The sequence below is a fragment of the Hippopotamus amphibius genome, chromosome 17 (genome assembly GCF_030028045.1).
Source record: "Hippopotamus amphibius kiboko isolate mHipAmp2 chromosome 17, mHipAmp2.hap2, whole genome shotgun sequence".
Classification (NCBI taxonomy): domain Eukaryota; kingdom Metazoa; phylum Chordata; class Mammalia; order Artiodactyla; family Hippopotamidae; genus Hippopotamus; species Hippopotamus amphibius.
The window spans coordinates 7219662-7238353 of NC_080202.1; the positions used below are offsets into that span (position 1 = coordinate 7219662).

Here is an 18692-nt window from a genome sequence, read left to right on the forward strand (position 1 = left end):
CCATTTTCTTTCATAGGAACGGAAAGACTCTCTGAGGGTAAAAGATGATATCCCTGCTAGGACTGTGATCAGCCTTTATTCCTCTTGTCAACGTCAAGAAGGCCATTATGTCTCGAGGTGTTGAGAACAGGCTTGCAGCTCCATCTGGATTTTACTGTGACCCGAGTGTGTAATGAGGCGTCTGGGACCCGGGAGGAGGTTACCACTTTTGGCTGTAAATATCTCTACTTGGTTTATTGACCTACTGAATTATTCTTTTGGATTTCACTAAATGAGAGAAACAATAGGCTAACATAATGGCCAGCCAGGCCATTTTTGGAATCAAGTGTCCAGACCTTACTAACAAAATACAGTACCCGGTACCGAGAGCATGACCGCAAAGCCGAAGGGTCAAATTACCATCACCGTAGGAATCTTCTCAGAGTTAAAAAGGGCTTGACTCACACCAGTAATTACCCTGTTTCTATGCCAGGGACCCAGCTTAATGAGGAAGAGGGTTGGCCGTTCCGTGATCATGTGGGTGATGGGAGACCCGAATGTCCAGTGGATGTGGCGGCTGGTAAAGGTGTGGCATGCAGGAGAGAGGGCTGGAGGGCTGAGCCAGGGAGGCCACCCGGGGGACTGCAGTTCCCAATGAACTGTACGGATGGCTTGGGGGCAAAGAGCTCATGTCGGGCTGACTCCCTGGATGCTGTTCCAGAGGGAAGCTATGATACAGTTTTACTGAAAAATCCCTTCGAGTTCATGCTCAAGAGGACAGGGCCTTTCGAAAGGAACACTAAAACAAGAAAATGAATGGGACTGATTTGACTAAAGTAGATATTTCTGAGACCGGATTTGGGCGTTGGCCAAGACTTGAGGTCAGCACCAAGAAAAAACCACAGAGGCCCGGTTCCGAGGGAGGAAATGGCACCAAGAACAGGCTGTGTCACTAACCTCTGCCAGTGTGTGCCGGCCCTCCTCATCCTTTTTGATGCTTAAATGTCCCAAATTTGGCCAGTCCTTTCGGTGTTTCTCAATCTTTGAGCCTTTCCTTGCCTTCTGGAAGAAACTGTGGTGATGAGGTGACTTTCTGTGTTGGCAACATCAGTGTAGAATTGAGGAGACCAGGGTGTCCTTGAAAGAGCCAGACAAAGTGATCCAAGGTGTCACGTACATGTCAGTGAACCACCTCATAATGAGCTCATCGCAGCATTTTCATGCTGAAAATTGAGGGGAGTAATGTGGCAGGCTGAGCACTAGCCCCCACGAGCCCTTTGTCCCCAGCCATCCATACGGTTCACTGTGAACTGTGATCCCCGGGGTGGTCTCCCTGGCTCAGCCCCCCACCCCTCTCTCATGCATCCCCCACCTTCACCAGCTGCCAACCCCCACATCCACTGGACATTCAGGTCTCCCATCACCCGCATGTTCACGGAACAGCCAGTCCTCTTCCTCATTAGGCTTGGTCCCTAATCTCTGGAATCTGTGACTGTTTCCTTTTATGACACAAGGGACTTGATAGGCGTATTACGGCTATTGAGATGGAGAGCTTATCTTGGATTATGTGGTTGGGACCTAGATGTAATCATAGGTGTCCTCCTCAAAGGGAGGTGGCCCTGTGATGACTGAAGCAGGATGCTCTGGTACCCAGCTTCAAAGATAAAGGCAGGGGCCATGGGCCAAAGGATGAAGGGAAGGCAGCTCTAGAAGCTAGAAAAGGCCAGGAAATGAATTCTCCCCTAGAGCGTCTGGAGGGACACCTTGATTTCGGTTGAGTGAAACTGACTTCAGACCTCCAAAACTATAAGGGAGTGACTGTGTATTGGTTTTTTTTTTTTTTTTTTTGATGGGGGAAATCTTGCTTTTTTTTTTTTTTTTTTTAAGCTCTTTTTTTTTTTCCCCACTATTTTCACCACAATCTATTTTATTTTTTTAAGCTCTTTATTGGAATATACTTGCTTTACACTCTTGTACCAGCTTATGAGGTACACCAAAGTGAATCAGCTGTATTTATACACATATCCCCATATGCCCTCCCTCCTGCGACTCCCCCCCCACCCCACCGTCCCAGACCTCCAAGGCATCACACATCATCGAGCTGATCTCCCTTCATTATACAGCAACTTCCCACTGGTTATCTATTTTACAGTTGGTAATGTATATATGTCTATGCTACTCTCTCACTTTGTCCCAGCTTCCCCTTCGCCCCCCCCGCCCCCCCCCAACCCCATGTCCTCTAGTCCATTCTCTGCCTCTGCATCCTTATTCTTGTCCTGTCACTGGGTTCATCAGTACTTTTTTTTTTTTTTTTTGGTTCCGTATATATAAGTTAGCATACAGTATTTTTCTCTTTCTGGCTTACTTCACTCTGTATGACAGACTCTAGGTCTACCCACCTCATTCCATATAGCTCCATCTCATCCCTTTTTATAGCGGAGTAATATTCCATTGTATATATATGCCACATCTTCTTTATCCATTCATTTGTTGATGGGCATTTAGGTTGCTTCCATGTCCTGGCTGTTGCAACTAGTGCTGCAGTAAACATTACGGTACATGTTTCTTTTTGGATTATGGTTTTCTCTGGGTATATGCCTAGTAGTGGGATTACTGGATCATATGGTAGTTCTGTTTTTTTAAGGAATCTCCAAACTGTTTTCCATAGTGGCTGTACCAACTTACAGTCCCACCAACAGTGCAGGAGAGTTCCCTTTTCTCCACACCCTCTCCAACATTTATTGTTTCTAGATGTTTTGATGATGGCCATTCTGACTGGTGTGAGGTGATACCTCATTGTGGCTTTGACATGCATTTCTCTAATGATTAGTGATGTTGAGCATCTTTTCATGTGTTTGTTGGCCATCTGTATGTCTTCTTCGGAGAAATGTCTATTTAGGTCTTATGCTCATTTGTGGATTGGTTATTTGCTTTTTTGGTATGAAGCTGCATGAGCTGCTTGTATATTTTGGAGATTAATCCTTTGTCCGTTGCTTTGTTGGCAAGTATTTTCTCCCATTCTGAGGGTTGCCTTCTTGTCTTGTTTATGGTTTCTTTCACTGTGCAAAAGCTTAAGTTTCATTAGGTCCCATTTGTTTGTTCCTGATTTTATTTCCATGATTCTAGAAGGTGGGTCCAAAAGGATCTTGCTTTGATGTATGTCATAGTGTTCTGCCTATGTTTTCCTCAAGGAATTTTATAGTGTCTGGCCTTACATGTAGGTCTTTAATCCATTTGGAGTTTGTTTTTGTGTATGGTGTTAGGAAGTGTTCTAATTTCATTCTTTTACATGTTGCTGTCCGGTTTACCCAGCACCACTTATTGAAGAGGCTGTCTTTTTTGCATTGTATATTCTTGCCTCCTTTGTCAAAGATAAGGTGCCCACATGTGCTTGGGTTTACCTCTGAGTTCTCTATTCTGTTCCATTGATCTACCTGTCTATTTTTGTGCCAGTACCATACTGTCTTGATCACTGTGGCCTTGTAGTATAGTTTGAAGTCAGGAAGCCTAATTCCACCAACTCCATGTTTCCTTCTCAACATTGCTTTGGCTAATCGGGTCTTTTGTGTTTCCATACAAATCATAAGATTTCTTGTTCTAGTTCTGTGAAAAATGCCGTTGGTAATTTGATAGGGATTGCATTGAGTCTGTAAATTGTTTTGGGTAGTACAGTCATTTTCACAATGTTGATTCTTCCAATCCAAGAGCATGGTATGTCCCTCCATCTGTTTGTATCGTCTTTGATTTCTTTCATCAGTGTCTTATAGTTTTCTGCATACAGATCTTTTGCCTCCTTAGGCAGGTTTATTCCTAGGTATTTTATTCTTTTTGTTGCAGTGGTAAATGGGAGAGTTTTCTTAATTTCTCTTTCTGCTTTTTTGTTGTTAGTGTATAGGAATGCAAGAGATTTCTGTGCATTAATTTTGTATCCTGCTACTTTACTAAACTCATCAATTAGTGCTAGCAGTTTTCTGGTAGAGTCTTTGGGGTTTTCTCTGTATAATATCATGTCATCTGCAAAGAGTGATAGTTTTACTTCTTTTCCAGTTTGGATTCCTTTTATTTCATTTTATTCTCTGATTCCTGTGGCTAAAACTTCCAAAACTATGTTGAATAATAATGGTGAGAGTGGACACCCTTGTCTTGTTCCTGTTCTTAGAGGGAATGCTTTCAGTTTTTCACCATTTAGAATGATATTGGCTTTTGGTTTCTCATATGTGGCTTTTATTATGTTGAGGTAATTTCCTTCTATGCCCATTTTCTGGAGAGCTTTTTATCATAGATGTTGAATTTTGTCAAGCTTTTTCCACGTCTGTTGAGATTATCATATGGTTCTTATCCTTCAATTTGCTGATATGTATCACATTGATTGATTTGCGTATATTGAAGAATCCTTGCATCCCAGGGATAAACCCCACTTGATCATGGCGTATGATATTTTTAAGGTGCTGTTGGATTCTGTTAGCTAGTATTTTGTTGAGGATTTTTGCATCTATATTCATCAGTGATATTGGCCTGTAATTTTTTTGTGTGTCTGTGACATCTTTGCCTGGTTTTGATATCAGGGTTATGGTGGCCTCATGAAATGAGTTTGGGAGTGTTCCTTCCCTTGCAATATTTTGGAAGAGTTTGAGAAGGATGGGTGTTAGCTCTTCTCTAAATGTTTGATAGAATTCACTTCTGAAGCCATCTGGCCCTGGGCTTTTGTTTGTTGGGAGATTTTTAATCACAGTCTCAATTTCCGTACTTGTGATTGGTCTGTTCATATTTTCTATTTCTTCCTGGTTCAGTCTTGGAAGATTGTACTTTTCTAAGAATTTATCCATTTCTTCCAGGTTATCCAATTTATTGGCATATAGTTGCTTGTAGTAGTCTCTCATGATCTTTTTTATTTCTGTGGTATCAGTTGTTACTTCTTTTTCATTTCTAATTCTGTTGATTTGCATCTTCTCCCTTTTTTTCCTGATGAGTCTGGATAATGGTTAATCAATTTTGTTTATCTTCTCAAAGAACCAGCTTTTAGTTTCATTGATCTTTGCTATTGTTTCCTTCCTTTCTTTTTCATTTCTTTCTGATCTGATCTTTATGATTTCTTCTGCTCACTTTGGGGTTTTTTGTTCTTCTTTCTCTAATTGTTTTAGGCATAAGGTTAGGTTGTTTGATATTTTTCTTGTTTCTTAAGGTAGGACTGTATTGCTATAAACTTCCCTCTTAGAACTGCTTTTGCTGCATCCCATAGGTTTTGGGTTGTTGTGTTTTCATTGTCATTTGTTTCTAGAAATTTTTTGATTTCCTCCTTGATTTCTTTAGTGATTTCTTGGTTGTTTAATAGCATATTGTTTAGCCTCCATGTGTTTGTATTTTTCATAGTTTTTTTTCCTGTAATTGATACCTAGTCTCATGGCATTGTGGTCTGAGAAGATGCTTGATATAATTTCAATTTTCTTGAATTTACTGAGGCTTGGTTTGTGACCCAAAATGTGATCTATCGTGGCAAATGTTCTATGTGCACTTAAGAAAGTTTCTTCTATAGTTTTTGGATGGAATGTCCTATAAATATCAATTAAGTCGAGATGGTCTAATGTGTCATTTAAAGCTTGTGTGTCTTTATTTTCTGTTTGGATGATCTGTCCATTGATGTAAGTGGGGTGTTCAAGTCTCCTGCTATTGTGTTACTGTCGATGTCCCCTTTTATGGCTGTTAGCATTTGCCTTATGTATTGAGGTGCTCCTGTGTTGGGTGCATAGATATTTACAATTGTTATATGTTCTTCTTGGATTGATCCCTTGATCATTATGTAGTGTCTTTCCTTGTCTCTTTTAATAGTCTTTACTTTAAAGTCTAATTTGTCTGATATGAGTATTGCTACTCCAGCTTTCTTTTGACTTCCATTTGCATGGAATATCTTTTTCCATCCCTTTACTTTCCGTCTATATGTATTCCTTGGTCTGAAGTGGGTTTCTTGTAGGCAGCATATAGAAGGGTCTTGTTTTTGTATCCATTCAGCCAGTTTGTATCTTTTGGTTGGAGCATTTAATCCCTGTGTATTGTTTTAAGCCACTAAGTGTGTGATCATTTGTTAGAACAGCAACAGGAAACTAATATAGGTAATAACTGTCTTTTTGTCAGTTGTCAGTGAACTCAGGTTAACCCTCTTATGTTAGAAAATATGTACTGAATCCTTCACGTGTCTGTAACTCCTCTTCCCTCTTGAGGAGCTTTCTTTGAAGCAGGCTTCACAGAAGGAAGTTTGCAGTTCTGGTGCCCCAGTCAACCTCTGAAACTGCTTAGCAGTGTAATAACAGAATTTAATAACAGACTTTAGTCTTGTACTGGTGAAATGTATGCGCATTTTGGTGAAGGAATCTCTCTGTGTAATATCTGGTGTCAGAGCTTCCCAAAGTCTGGTAGGCAAGCTGTTTTGGAGTCACACAGAGAGAAGCAGTTCATATTTTAATAGTTGCATATTTCAATGTATGATAGAAATAGAAGTGACCAGCATTTGTAGTCTGCCATTCCACAATGCTACAGAATCTCCTTGTTCAGTTAACTTGTATAAGCAAGAAAATAATAGTTGATATGAAGAGAAACATTAAGCAAGTATGGCACAGGTGAAATATGAACATGGCAGAAAGTTCTGAAGGGGAAACTTGAAATGCTGAAGCTTTGGAAACACTGCCATCAGATGATGCTATTTGTTCAAGCCAAGGGCTCTGTATCATACAGCACTTACTTGGTTTTGGGCCTTGTCCTGGTTTGGTGCTTTGTGATGTATCACGGGCACCATTTCCGCTTGGCTGTCCTGGTGGCGAAATCACATACTGGCTGTGTTCAGGGATCAGAAGATCTGCTGAGACGATGCTTCCCAGCCCTGCCAGTGTGTCAGGTGGTAGCTGAGGCAGGGTGATGTCAGGTGATGTTGTCCGCACCCTTTGGAGGAAGCAAGACAGGCAGAAACTGCTTTCCTTTAAAGGAAATACACAGTGTTTTGAAGTCCAGGGGGTTCATGGCACTGCTTGGCAGGTGGCCTGTGGGCAGGGCAATACCCTATCCCACTGCCCAGAGCTCTATTCCAGATCTGAGCCCGGGACTTGGAGTGCATGCCTCTGTGCCGTTAGGTACCTTACCAGCCAAGCAGGCTTTTATGGGTTGACATGGGAGCCTGACCCGGACCCCACCCCCACCCCCCAACTTTGGGCTGTAGACACATACATGTCAGGTGGGGGAATGGTTTTCTCCAAGGGGCTGTGCTGATGTGGCTTCAGGTTTCCTTTATTGAGATTTCATTTGGCTGCTGGGATTCATGGAGTGGCTTCTCAAGCCTGCATTTCATTCATAAAGAGATTCGTGAGTTCGTTAGTCTCAGAGACTCTTAGGATGGAGAGGAGTTTGTGAGGTCACTCCCCCCGCCCACCCCACACACACACACACACCATCTTTTCCTCTTTGGGAAGAACTGCACTCAGTCTCTTTGGGCTACAGTCTTCTGTGCTGCCCTCTGAGTGTCCCGGAGGCGTGGTAAACCCTCTTGCTGTGCAGAAGCAGCGGCAGCCGCAGCCCATTTGTACGTGTGTGTGCATATTTTACTCACTTGCTCTGTAACTTGCCTTTTTATCTAGATTAAATAAACTTTTTTTCCTAATGAGAAAAGGCTTCATTAAACCGAGCAAGGTCTTTCCTGAAATCCAGAGAAATATTTTTTCTTCCTTAGTACGTTCTCCATTCATTCAGCAAATACCGAGTGCTGACTATGTGCTGAGCTCTGTGCTAGAACCCACGCGTCAGTCAGCTGTGCTGAGACTTGGCTTCCGCCCTCAGGGAGCTTCAGTTCTAGAGGGAGGGGCCGATGTCAGACAGATCACTGCACAGATGCCGAGTTAGAGATCGTGGTAGGTGACGTACAGGGGAACTTTAGAACACAGAAAGGAGGAGCCTGACGTGGATTAGGAAAGCCTTCCCTGAGGAAATGACCTGTGTACTGAGATTTAAAGGGAAGACCATTTCTAATGCAGGGAACAGCATATGCAAGGGCCATTCTATGGAAAGGAGGGTAACACGGTTGAGAAACGTGGGAGAAGGCCACTGATGCCAGCGTCCGGAGAGCCCTGGGAGATGAGAACGGTTAGCAGGCTGCAGGGGAAGGCGGGAGTCACTGCGTAGGTGTGGCCATCGCCCTACCTGTACAGTGACCCAGACATCCATCAGGTTGGTGGTGTTATCTGTTATGTAAAATTACTCAGTTTTCTACTTTATCAATCCTGTAATTTTGTCTGTATAATTTACTTTAAAAACGGGAGATATATCTCAGTCTCTATCTCTGTGCTGTTTACATTGTCCTGTAGCAGCTACTGCGTCTGAGTGTTTAGCCCCTTTTAGGGAGAAGAAATAAGCACATAGCAGTGGGGCATCTGTTCATTCGACAGATGTTGACTGAGTACCAGCTGTGTGAATGGCCCTTTGTATTGAAAAGCAGCAGTTACAACAAAAACAAGAGCCCTTCCTTCACTGCTCTTAAATCTGGCTGGGATAGGCCAACATTAAACAGACACTCCCCCAAATCAAGGCGTTTTCTCAGATCATGGGACCTGGTGCCAAGGAAGAGACCAGGCTGCCCAACAGGGAATGACGGGGAGGGCTGGGTTTGGATGGTGGCTGAGGTTGCAGGACTGGGTCGAGATGGGCCAGTGAGGGCGGGAGGGCAGGCGAAGCATTCCAGGTGGTGCCTGGACATCTCATGTGAGGCTGCAGAGAACCTTGCAGGTATGAGAAATCACGAGGAGGCTTTTGTGGCTGGGAAGGTGGGTGAAGAGGCAGACGGGCCAAGATGAAGTTGCTGAGGGGCTCGGAGCAGCCCTGGGATGCTTCACAGCGTGGACGCCTAGTACGCCCTGAAAATGGCAGAGAATTTATATTTTCTTGGGAAGAACAATCAACAGTCTGAGTCAGGAAACAGTTCTGTTAACAGTAACTTTCTTTTCCTCTTTTTTTTTTTTCGGCCGTGCCACACGGCTTGTGGGACTTTAGTTCCCCGATCAGGGATCAAACCCCGGGCCCTCAGCAGTGAGAGCACGGAGTCCTAACTACTGGACTGCCAGGGAGTTCCCTGTTAACAGTAATTTTGAACAGGACCGTGGCTCCATGCTACTTCATACCATTTCTTCTTTTCAAGTTTATGAAAGTCTGTATACATCCTCCTTTTCAAATGCCACTTTTACCCTCCACAAATACTGATATTTAGTGCTTTTATTTACTGTTTACTGTAAATAAATTTACTGTTACATTTTATAATTGCCATAGATTTTGCTTTTTAACTCTGTTTCCAAATTTGCAAACATGTTTTTTAAACCACCTTTTAAAATGTTTTTCCCACTTTTATTGAGATATAGTATAAGCTTAAGGTGCAGATTTGACCTCATTCATCAAGAAACGATTATCACGATAGGTTTAGTGAACATCTATCATCTCATAGAGATGCAACATTAAGGAAGCAGGAAAAAAGATATTTTTTCCTTGTAATGAGAACTCTTTAAGATTTACTCTCAACAACTTTCATATGCAGTACACACCAGTGCTAATTATCTTTGTCACGTTGTATGTGTACTAAAATAAGTATATTCCTAGTACTTATTTAGCTTATAACTTAATTGGCTACATCTTTTTACTTTTGGTTTTCTCATTGAATCGCATAAGGGTCAGAGAATTATGTTCTATATGATCCTGGTTCTTCTGAACTTGTTAAGGTCTCCTCTGAGGCTTGGTAACCCTCGTGGCGAGTCACTCCTCCGTGTGCCTGAAGAACATACGTAGTCACCCTTCCAGGGAGACAGGGCTTCATATTGCCCACATCATACATGTCTTTTCTGCCTCTCTGCTTCCTCCATCAGCTGCTGAAAGAGGTGTGATGAAATCGCCTTCAGTGTTTGTGAACTTAGCAGTTTATCCATCTAAGTGGGTCAATATTTTATAAATTTCAAGGAAAGGTTATTAGGTGCATATTTATAGGATAATTTTATTTTGGTGGTTTTATCCTTTTATCATTGTGGAAATCTCTCTTTACTGCTTTTCGCCATTAGGTCTATTGATTAGATTTCGGGGGAAGGGGGTTACATTGGGTCTCCATTGCTGCACACGGCCTTTCTCTCTAGTTGTGGAGAACAGGGGCTACTCTTCATTGCGGTGCACGGGCTTCTTATTGCAGTGGCTTCTCTTTTTGCGGAGCACTGTCTCTAGGCATGCAGGCTTTGGTAGTAGTGGTATATGGGCTCAGTAGTTGTGGCTTGCAAGATCTAGAGCGCAGCTCAGTAGTTGTGGCACACGGACTTAGTTGCTCCACAGCATTTGGGATCTTCACGGACCAGGGATCGAACCCGTGTCCCCTGCATTGGCAGGTGGATTCTTAACCACTGCGCCACCAGGGAAGTCCCTATTGATTAGATATTAATATCACAATGTAGGCTTTCATTTGGTTGGTGTTTACTTAGTCTTGTGATTCCCAGACTTTGTAGTCTAGGGCTGCTTTGTATTCCCTTTTTTTAAAAAAATTTATTTATTTTTTTGGCTGCGTTGGGTCTTCATTGCTGCGCGCAGGCTTTCTCCAGTTGTGGTGAGCAGGGGCTACTCTTCATTGTGGTGCACTGGCTTCTCATTGCAGTGGCTTCTCTTGTTGCAGAGCACAGGCTCTACAGCGCAGGCTCTGCTGGAGAGCACCTCGGTCCCTTTTCCAAACACATGGAAATGATAAAACATTTTAAAAAATTGATTTATACTTCTTAGCTTAGCTTGAAAGCAAGAAAGAGTTTCTCCAGATATCAGAAATGAAGGTATTGTACTAACCCCCAGCAGTGTCAGAAGCCTTGTGGCCCTCAGAGATAACTGAGCATCTGTGCACAGTAGGGACTAGGGTTCCAACACCCAGGCAGAGATGGGAGCGGGGCTGTGGTCCCTGTGTGCTGTGAGGGGCTGAGAGTGGGCTCCATACAAAGCCAGGAGCTGAGGAATGACCGTTGTATGGGAAAACGAATTCCCTACCCCCACCCAAGAATGAGATGCTCAGCGAGGCCACCCACCTTGGGCCACAGCCACTTTTATATTTTTAACATGTAGACTTAAGTTTACATTTTCTAACGGAGTCTAAAGCAAATAAATATCTCTGAATAAATCAAGTTTAGAAGTCTTAAACTTTCCTTCAAACTCCTCCTCTTTCATGGTGGTGTAAACTGAAGCCCTTTTTTTTCCTACAGTCAGTATTTTATTTACAGTTACCAACATGTTTTACTGATTTCTGTTTTAATTGTATCTATCCTATCACTCAGCTCTTCTAATTGATTTTTTTTTAATTTTGAGAACAATACTTTTAAACACCAATAAACTTTAATGCTCATGATTGCTTGTTCCCCACGGAAGTATGTTTTTAAGATTGTAAAATCTTTTGAACGTTTGAATGGTACTAGTCAGAGCTTTACATTTTCTGTCTGCTCCTTGCAGTTTCTGTCCTCCAGCTGAGTTGTGGTTTGTGCATCTCAGTCTTTCACACACTGATACAGGCTGAATTACATCCCCTCAGAATTCATAGGTGAAGTCTTAACTCCTAGAACCTCACCTTTAAAGAGGAGATTAAGTTAAAATGAGGTCATTAGGTTGGGGCCCCAATCCTATATGACTGGTGTCCTTATAAGAAGAGGAAATTAGGACATAGACACACAGAGGGAGAAGACGGCTATCTGCAGATCAAGGAGAGAGGCCTCATAAGAAACCAGTTCTACTAGCACCTTCATTTCATATTTTTGGCTTCTGGGATTGTGAGAAAATAAATGTCTTTGTCGAAGCCCCCGATCTTGGTGCTTTGCTAAGGCAGGTCTGTGGGTCAAGAGCCATGTTGATGAGTATAGGTAGCTGGCATAGGCTTTGTTGGTATTTTGGAGGGTTTATTTACCCCCATACTCTGTATGGGCAGGCAGGGTATACCAGCAGGCAGCTTTCCCTTTAGGGTGTGTGCTTAGGGTAGAAGAGGACACTGCAGATTCAGGACGCTTTGCTATAACCCTTTACCCCACATCACTAAGGGAAGGAGAACTTTAACCTCAGGGTGACATCTTCTTACAAATGTTATTTCTTTTCTCCTCCGTGTCTATCCTAGAGGCTCCTCTTCGACTCATTTGCTCGCGTGGACACCACCGCCGTGGGCACTCCCGAGGCACACCCTCCTCTCTAGAGAGCTGTCCTGGGGGCTCCGGCTGGGACCCAGTCCTGCAGACTCCGGTCTCACTGGACAGGGGCGAGGGCCTCCCAGCCCAGCTGCTCTCCAGACAGCTCTCCCCTCAGATGCCCTGCCGCCTGCCTCACAGCCACTTCTCTGTGGGCCATTCTTTGGCTCCCAGTAGCCGTTGACTCCGAGCTTGGAGCTTCTCCAGGGTCCTCTCAGGAAGAAAGAGCTCCTGTCTGTAGCCCCGATCATGTATTTCAAGTTGCTTTTCTCTCCCCCCACAGTTTTGGCTTATTTGTCAATACAGTCCCAACAATCTTCTTCTTCTTCTTCTTCTTTTTTTTTTTTTTAGAAAGCCTTTCAAATGACTTATTCACTGATAGCACTCCTTCGTGTTTTCAGGGCCACCATGGATTTATTCTTTCAAAAAATATTTTTACTTTCATTTCATTGTGCTCTTGGGAAGGAAGCCACGCATGCTTGCTCTACTGTCCTTGAGCTCAAAGTCTCTCTTATATATACATTTTTTTTTTTTTACAAGGTCTCAGTATCTATAGAAATCATTTTCCTGAAACAGCTAGTGTTCTGAAAGCTTCAGTTAAACAAGTTTTTAATACAGTCTGTGAAAGTTGTTTTTTAGGGCTTCTGTGATTGGAGTGGTACCTCCAAGTTATCATCCGATGTGTTTATAGATGGATTTGCCTAAAGATGAGACAGTTAGAGATATGGAAGGAAGGTGATTATTTTCCATGCACTTATGGCATTAAATACTTGGTGCGTGTAAGATCAGTTCTTTATCAGAACCTTCATTATTCATCTCTAGGAAGGGGCTAGTGTGTAGTCATGGGACTAGTGGAGGGAGCGAGAGAGAGCACACATGCACTAGTGATAGCAAGTATGTTGTTCCAGCAACTGTCCGGCACCACTGGGCATCCAATAATGTTATTCCAGTCTGACACTGTTTATGTGGAGTTAACATCAGACTCCACAGGTGTAAGGGCTCAGTCCACAGGGCTGCCCTCACTTCAGGTTCCAGCCACAAGTCCCAAGGATCCCTCACCACTTCTGCCCCATTGGCTACAAATACAGGTTTCCACACACCCCCTTTTAGCATTCCATAATTTGCTACACTGACTCACAGAACTCGGGAAAATGTTTTACTTACAATTTCAGTTTTGTTACCGAGGGTCCAATTCAGGAAAGCCAACGGAAGAGGCACAGAGGGCAGGGTCTGGGGGTGAGGGTGATGTCCTCTCCGGGTACATCACCCTCCTAGCACATCTGTGTGCTCACAGGTCCAGAAGCTCCCTGAACCTCGTTGTTCAAGAATTTTTATTGTGGCTTCATTATATAGGTGTAATTGATTAAACCTTTGGCCACGTGAGGAACCCAGATTCTTTGGATTTGCTGGCTCTGCAGAAAAGATGCTCTGACATGTGCATGCTCTTTGTCCTCTGACTTTGCTGCTAGTTGTAACTCTGATGGTGGACTGGGCTGGGCCCACTTTGGGTCACAAGGACTTATTTTGCCCTCTGGTCTAGTGCCTCCTTTACCCCTTTCTTCTAGGCCAATGTCTTAGTCTGTACCCTGGCTGTGTAGCCGGCTGAGAGGTCATCTGATGAGAGAGAGGCAAGGATTTTCCAAAGGAAAAGCTGTGGAAACAGTTGTCAGGGGAAAGGTCATTTATCCTCAGGCCCTAGGACAGCTGGCCCAGGTGATTCATCAGGCTTCCCTTCCGCTGGGCTGCACCACAGTTCCTAGTTGACTTCCAAGGGGGAGATTGTCAGGCCAACACTAGCAGCTGGAGTGGGGAATGGAGGCGGAAAAGCCAAAACCAGAGGCCGGAGAGAATCTCAACAGGAAAGCCAAAGATGCAGTCACAGATGCAGGAGGGGGCACAAAGGGGGCACTGCCTTCTGCCACTTTGAGCCAGTGAGGACGCTCTTCCTGTTCCTCAGCACCTTTGCAGGAGTGGGAACCCCCGAGTTCTCCTTGGAGGTTACATCAGGGGTCTCCAAGCCCCCCCCCCCACCAGGTTTGGTGGTTTGCTAGAAGGACTCACAGGACTCAGCAGATACTTGCCTACCCACTAAAATTTGTGTCTACCCCCCAGATCAATACTCGCAGTGCTTTTGCAATTATTCGCAGACACATGTAAAGAGGTTAACATTCTGGGTTATCTGATGAGCGCATTCCCAGCCAAGGTCAAACCCGGTGACACTCTGCCTTTTTATTTTCCCTTGCATACAGAGGTGGCCAAAGGATGGAGACTCCGGCTCCAGAGCCAGTTGGACAGGATTTGAATCCCAACCCTGGCTCCCGTTGTGGGGGCTGCCTTAGGCTAGTCACTTAACACTTCTGAACCTCATTTTCTCTCTTTTTATTGAAGAATAGTTGATTTACAGTATGTTAGTTTCAGGTGTACAGCACAGCAATTCAATTATGTATATTCTTTTTCAGGTTCTTTTCCCTTATAGGTTATTATAAAATATTGAGTGTCGTTCCTTGTGCTATAGAGTAGGTCCTTGTTGGTTATCTATTTCATTTTCTCTTTTGAAAAATAGAATCTACCAGGATGAGTTATTTTTAGTGATTAAGACACAGTCTATGTTATATCTATATAAAATGTATACACGTGCGTACACATTTCCTTTAGGGACACTGGCTCCGTATTTGCGAATTCAGTATTTGTGGTGACTTTAGGACAGAACTACCGTGAATAACAAAAGTTGGCTCCAGCTATACTCGTGGTTATTACAGTTGATTACAGTGGAAGAGTACAAAGCAAAATCAGAAAAGGCGCGAGGCGCAAAGTCCAGGGGAAACGGGATGCAGGCTTCCCATGGGCTACTTCCAGTGGGTGGAGGCACGCCGGATGCGGCTACGGCCCCCATGTGTGGTAACACCTGTGACATGTTGCCAGCCAGGGGGGCTCATGAGAGACTTGGGGCCCAGGGGTGTTTTTTTGAGGGAATTGGTATGTCCTAGATTCCAGAAGGAAAGCAGGCCTTTAGCATAAACAGACTGTTGGTAACTACGCTTATCAATTAACGGTGGGAACCCTCCCCACAACAAATCCGAGTTCCCAAACGCCAGCCCATCTTGTAAGCGGGCCTTTCTAAGAAGAGCAGTCGGGACTGGTGTGTTAACTGCTCTCTGCACGGAGGCCTCCACCCAGTGTGGTTTTTTTATCGTATCACTGCACTTCTCTGTGATGGGAGGATCTGTGGGAGAGTGAGGACAGTTGATTCCTGAGACGGGCAGACGTGTGCTCTTCTGAAGGGACGGGGGTACAGGGAGGAGGTGGAAGCTGCTGGGGACCCGTCCTCGCTCCTCAGTTCCACCTAGAACATGTGAGGCCGGCTCCGTTATGGGGGACCTTCCGCTGAGCTTGGCCTCTCTTTAGGAGTCCCAGAGAATGTGCTTTTCAAAGTGGAAGTTGTTTAGCATCTGGGGTGGTGAAAAGGATTGAAGGACTTGGGTAATAAAAACCAAAGCAGCAGGAAGGAAGTGGTCTGATTAGAACCAAGTGCTCCGGCCCCGGGGAGACCGTGTGGGAGAGGAACTGAGGGTGCAGGGCAGTGCTTTCAGGTGTCTCAACATCATCAAAGGAGCTGGAGCACGAAGGTAGCGTGGTCCGAACCGTGTATCTGGGGGAGAAGCACAGTGTTCTCTTTCCATCTGGACAGTCCCGCCAGGAGAGAGGAGTCTTAGCGGAAACATTCTGAGTGCAGTGATAAAGACCTTTTATTTTTGTTATTACAGTTTTAACTATTTTAAACAGTAGTTGAGGAACTGGGTTGACATCAAAGGTAAGGTAGTTCTGTCAGCCAGTTTGGCTAGGATGAAATCCACAAACACAATTTCACAAATTTTCTATTGTGTACTGAAGAATTAAGCAGCCTTTGAAATGTGTTGTGTGCCCACCAGTAAGTGAACTTAAGGAGACCCCAGGGTGTTTGTGTACCCTGGGGGTCATTCGGGTAGGATCATTTGAGGCCCGGTGCTGAGAAGAGATCCTCCCTTCTGTTCCTGGGTCCACTCCTGACTCGTGTAGGATTTGTGCTCCTAACCGCATCCTCAGCTTGGCCGGTCTTAGGGGTGGGAGTAAGGCAAACACTCATTTGCTGCTTTCTTTCATCAGCCGATCAAAGAGCCTAAGAGTAGCCATTTTTGTTTTGCTTTGTTTTAATTTAAAAAAAAAAAAAAAAAAACCTTGCTGGAATTGAGCAGGGAATCTGGGAAGCAGTAAGTAGTTGTGATTGTGAGAGATGTTTCAGGTGGGCTTATGGAGAGATTGGGCTCGAGGTGGTGGTTTGGAATGTAAATCGATGAGGTAATTGTATTTTTCACCTTCTGTCACTTATGTACCTGTAACCTGACACCAACGTAAGCCCCAATTTTCCACATGAAGGAGGAAAAAGAAACACAGGGCATCTGTGTGTGTGTGTGTATACAAGAGACAGGGAAGGACAAATGTGGGCTTAGACTCGGATGTGCACAGGAATACGTCTGGTGGTCTCGGAGTTCACAATATGTTAGGTACCAGGCGGCAGTATATAACTCCCCTGCTCAGGGGCGTCTGTGGGCTGACCAGGTACCTCACCTTGCCTCACTGAGAATTCTGTTGTGCTTCTTTGTCTGACTGCAGTAAGGCAAAGACCAACCCAGGTGGAGCTGCTCAGTCTTTTTCTAGGTTGTTTTAAAGGCCTGTGGAGTGTAGGTCGTATTGAGGAGGAAAGGTACCAAGATAATTCTGGAAGCTTTTTTCCCAGCTTCTCCTCTTGTGTCACTTACCTTGAAAATTTAATATCTTTTTTTATCCAGAGAGGTATCGAGTCACAGGTGGGGTTCTCTTGGGAGCAGCCTCAGGAGGGAGTGAACTAGGCAGGATGTGTATTAGGGAGTTCCTGTGGGGTCAGCACCTGTGGGAGGGAGGCCGTGGAAGCAGGATGGGCAGAGGGAGAAGCTGACCTCGCAGACAGCCTTAGCCAACCCCAAGGGAAGCTTTGGAGCCTAAACGGCCTGTCCGAGTCAGCCCGTGTTGAATTCACATGGTGGGGCCTTCAGACCCCCTTCTTGATCAGTCATTGGGTGTGGACCGCCCTGGGAGGAGCATGTCCTTGGACAAGATAGCTCCATGTCCTTGAGACAATCCCTAGAGAGGCTGATGGCCAAGGACCCTTGCTGAAAGCACTTCCAGTAGGACAAGGGGCACCAAGTCCTTCCTTGAGAAAGGACTAAGATGGTGCGTCTCTGTTGGGTCCACCACACAATGGATCAGTTTTAAGTATTTGAAAATTGTTAGGTATATAGAATAAGAAATCAGCGGGTCGGGTGGGATGTGAGTTAATTAGAATGCAAGTCTCTGATGGACCCACATCCAACCTTTTCAAAAGATGTTTATAAATCTTTGGGATTAAACCAGTATATCGCTTCTACCCCGTTTCTAGCCATAGCTTTGTTCGTAGTTGGGATAAAAATATGGAACATGGTGTCTTTTCACCTTTTATAGTTAAATGTGTGTCATTATGGGAGCTGTATATTTTAGGGCCTTCTGTCTTTAAAAACTGTTATTCAGTTATAGCTTGTTCAAAAATAACTGGAATCTGTCAGCAGATATAAAAGGGTTCTCTTCAGGAACTTGGGAAATAAGAATAAAGAACTCAAACCCAGGAAAATGATTATTTGTTTTATGTGCACCAATGTCCTACTAACTGTACCTTCAGCATGGTACCTCTTTACTTAAAGAAAACCAGTTCTAGACTTTATAGTCTTATTCTTTTAAAAATTTCACTCTTCATGGGTAATTCTTATATTAACTAATTAGTTAAGGGAGGATGAAACGGGCAGATTTTTAACTGGAGACAAACCACTTAAAGAACTCCACTCTCAGTTCCGTGGGAAATAAGATGGTTTTCCTTGGGAATTAGCTTGTATGCTCTCTCTGCCTTTTACGGGGTTTTGGTTTTGGTGGAGATGCTGGGGACCCACCTTTTGAAACAGAACAAAGTAATAACTCCTTCTCAAGACGTGTTTTTCTGTGTCTCACATCCACTCAGGCTCCATTCTTAAGTAACTGATTAAAAGCACGAGAGGTAGTAATCGCCGTGTTGGATGAAAGGCCTGGACGTGACTTGGGACAGCGGGGAGGGTCAGGGCAGGTGACCCCAGGGCTCTGCAGCCTGGAGTGGGTTCCTGGAGTCGTCCCACGCCCTGAGTCCCTCCGGAGAGTGGGGTGTGCACCTCGGCTTTCCCCTTGTCAGGGGAGACGCGTCCTGCATTTCAGGGAAGCAGGAGGGAGTGGAACCTGTATCTTCATCTTTGCCTGATGGTCACACCTGGAGTGGTGGGGCTGTGTTTCACCCCACAGAGCCTGCAGCATAGCCTTAGTGGTTAGGCTGGAGGCTCGGGCAAATGATCTAACTCCTCTGGTTTTTAAAGTGGGGAAATAATAGTGCCCACGCCACAGGGTTTCCGTGAGGAGGAAGTGGGGCAGGACACACCACGG

The 18692-nt window shown here is 44.4% G+C and overlaps 1 protein-coding gene across 4 annotated transcripts in view; it reads left to right on the forward strand.

The window, feature by feature from the left end:
• Positions 1-18692, forward strand: part of STX8 (syntaxin 8) — a 225202-nt gene that overhangs the window by 60781 nt on the left and 145729 nt on the right. Inside the window, exon 7 of one of the 4 annotated variants that reach the window (XM_057715653.1) lies at positions 12116-12474. The exons of the other annotated variants lie outside the window; for them this stretch is intronic. Within the exon in view, the coding sequence (XP_057571636.1) occupies positions 12116-12366 (251 nt within the window). The 3' untranslated portion in view covers positions 12367-12474. Of the gene's footprint in view, positions 1-12115; positions 12475-18692 lie in introns of those variants that run through there. 4 annotated transcript variants of the gene reach the window in all.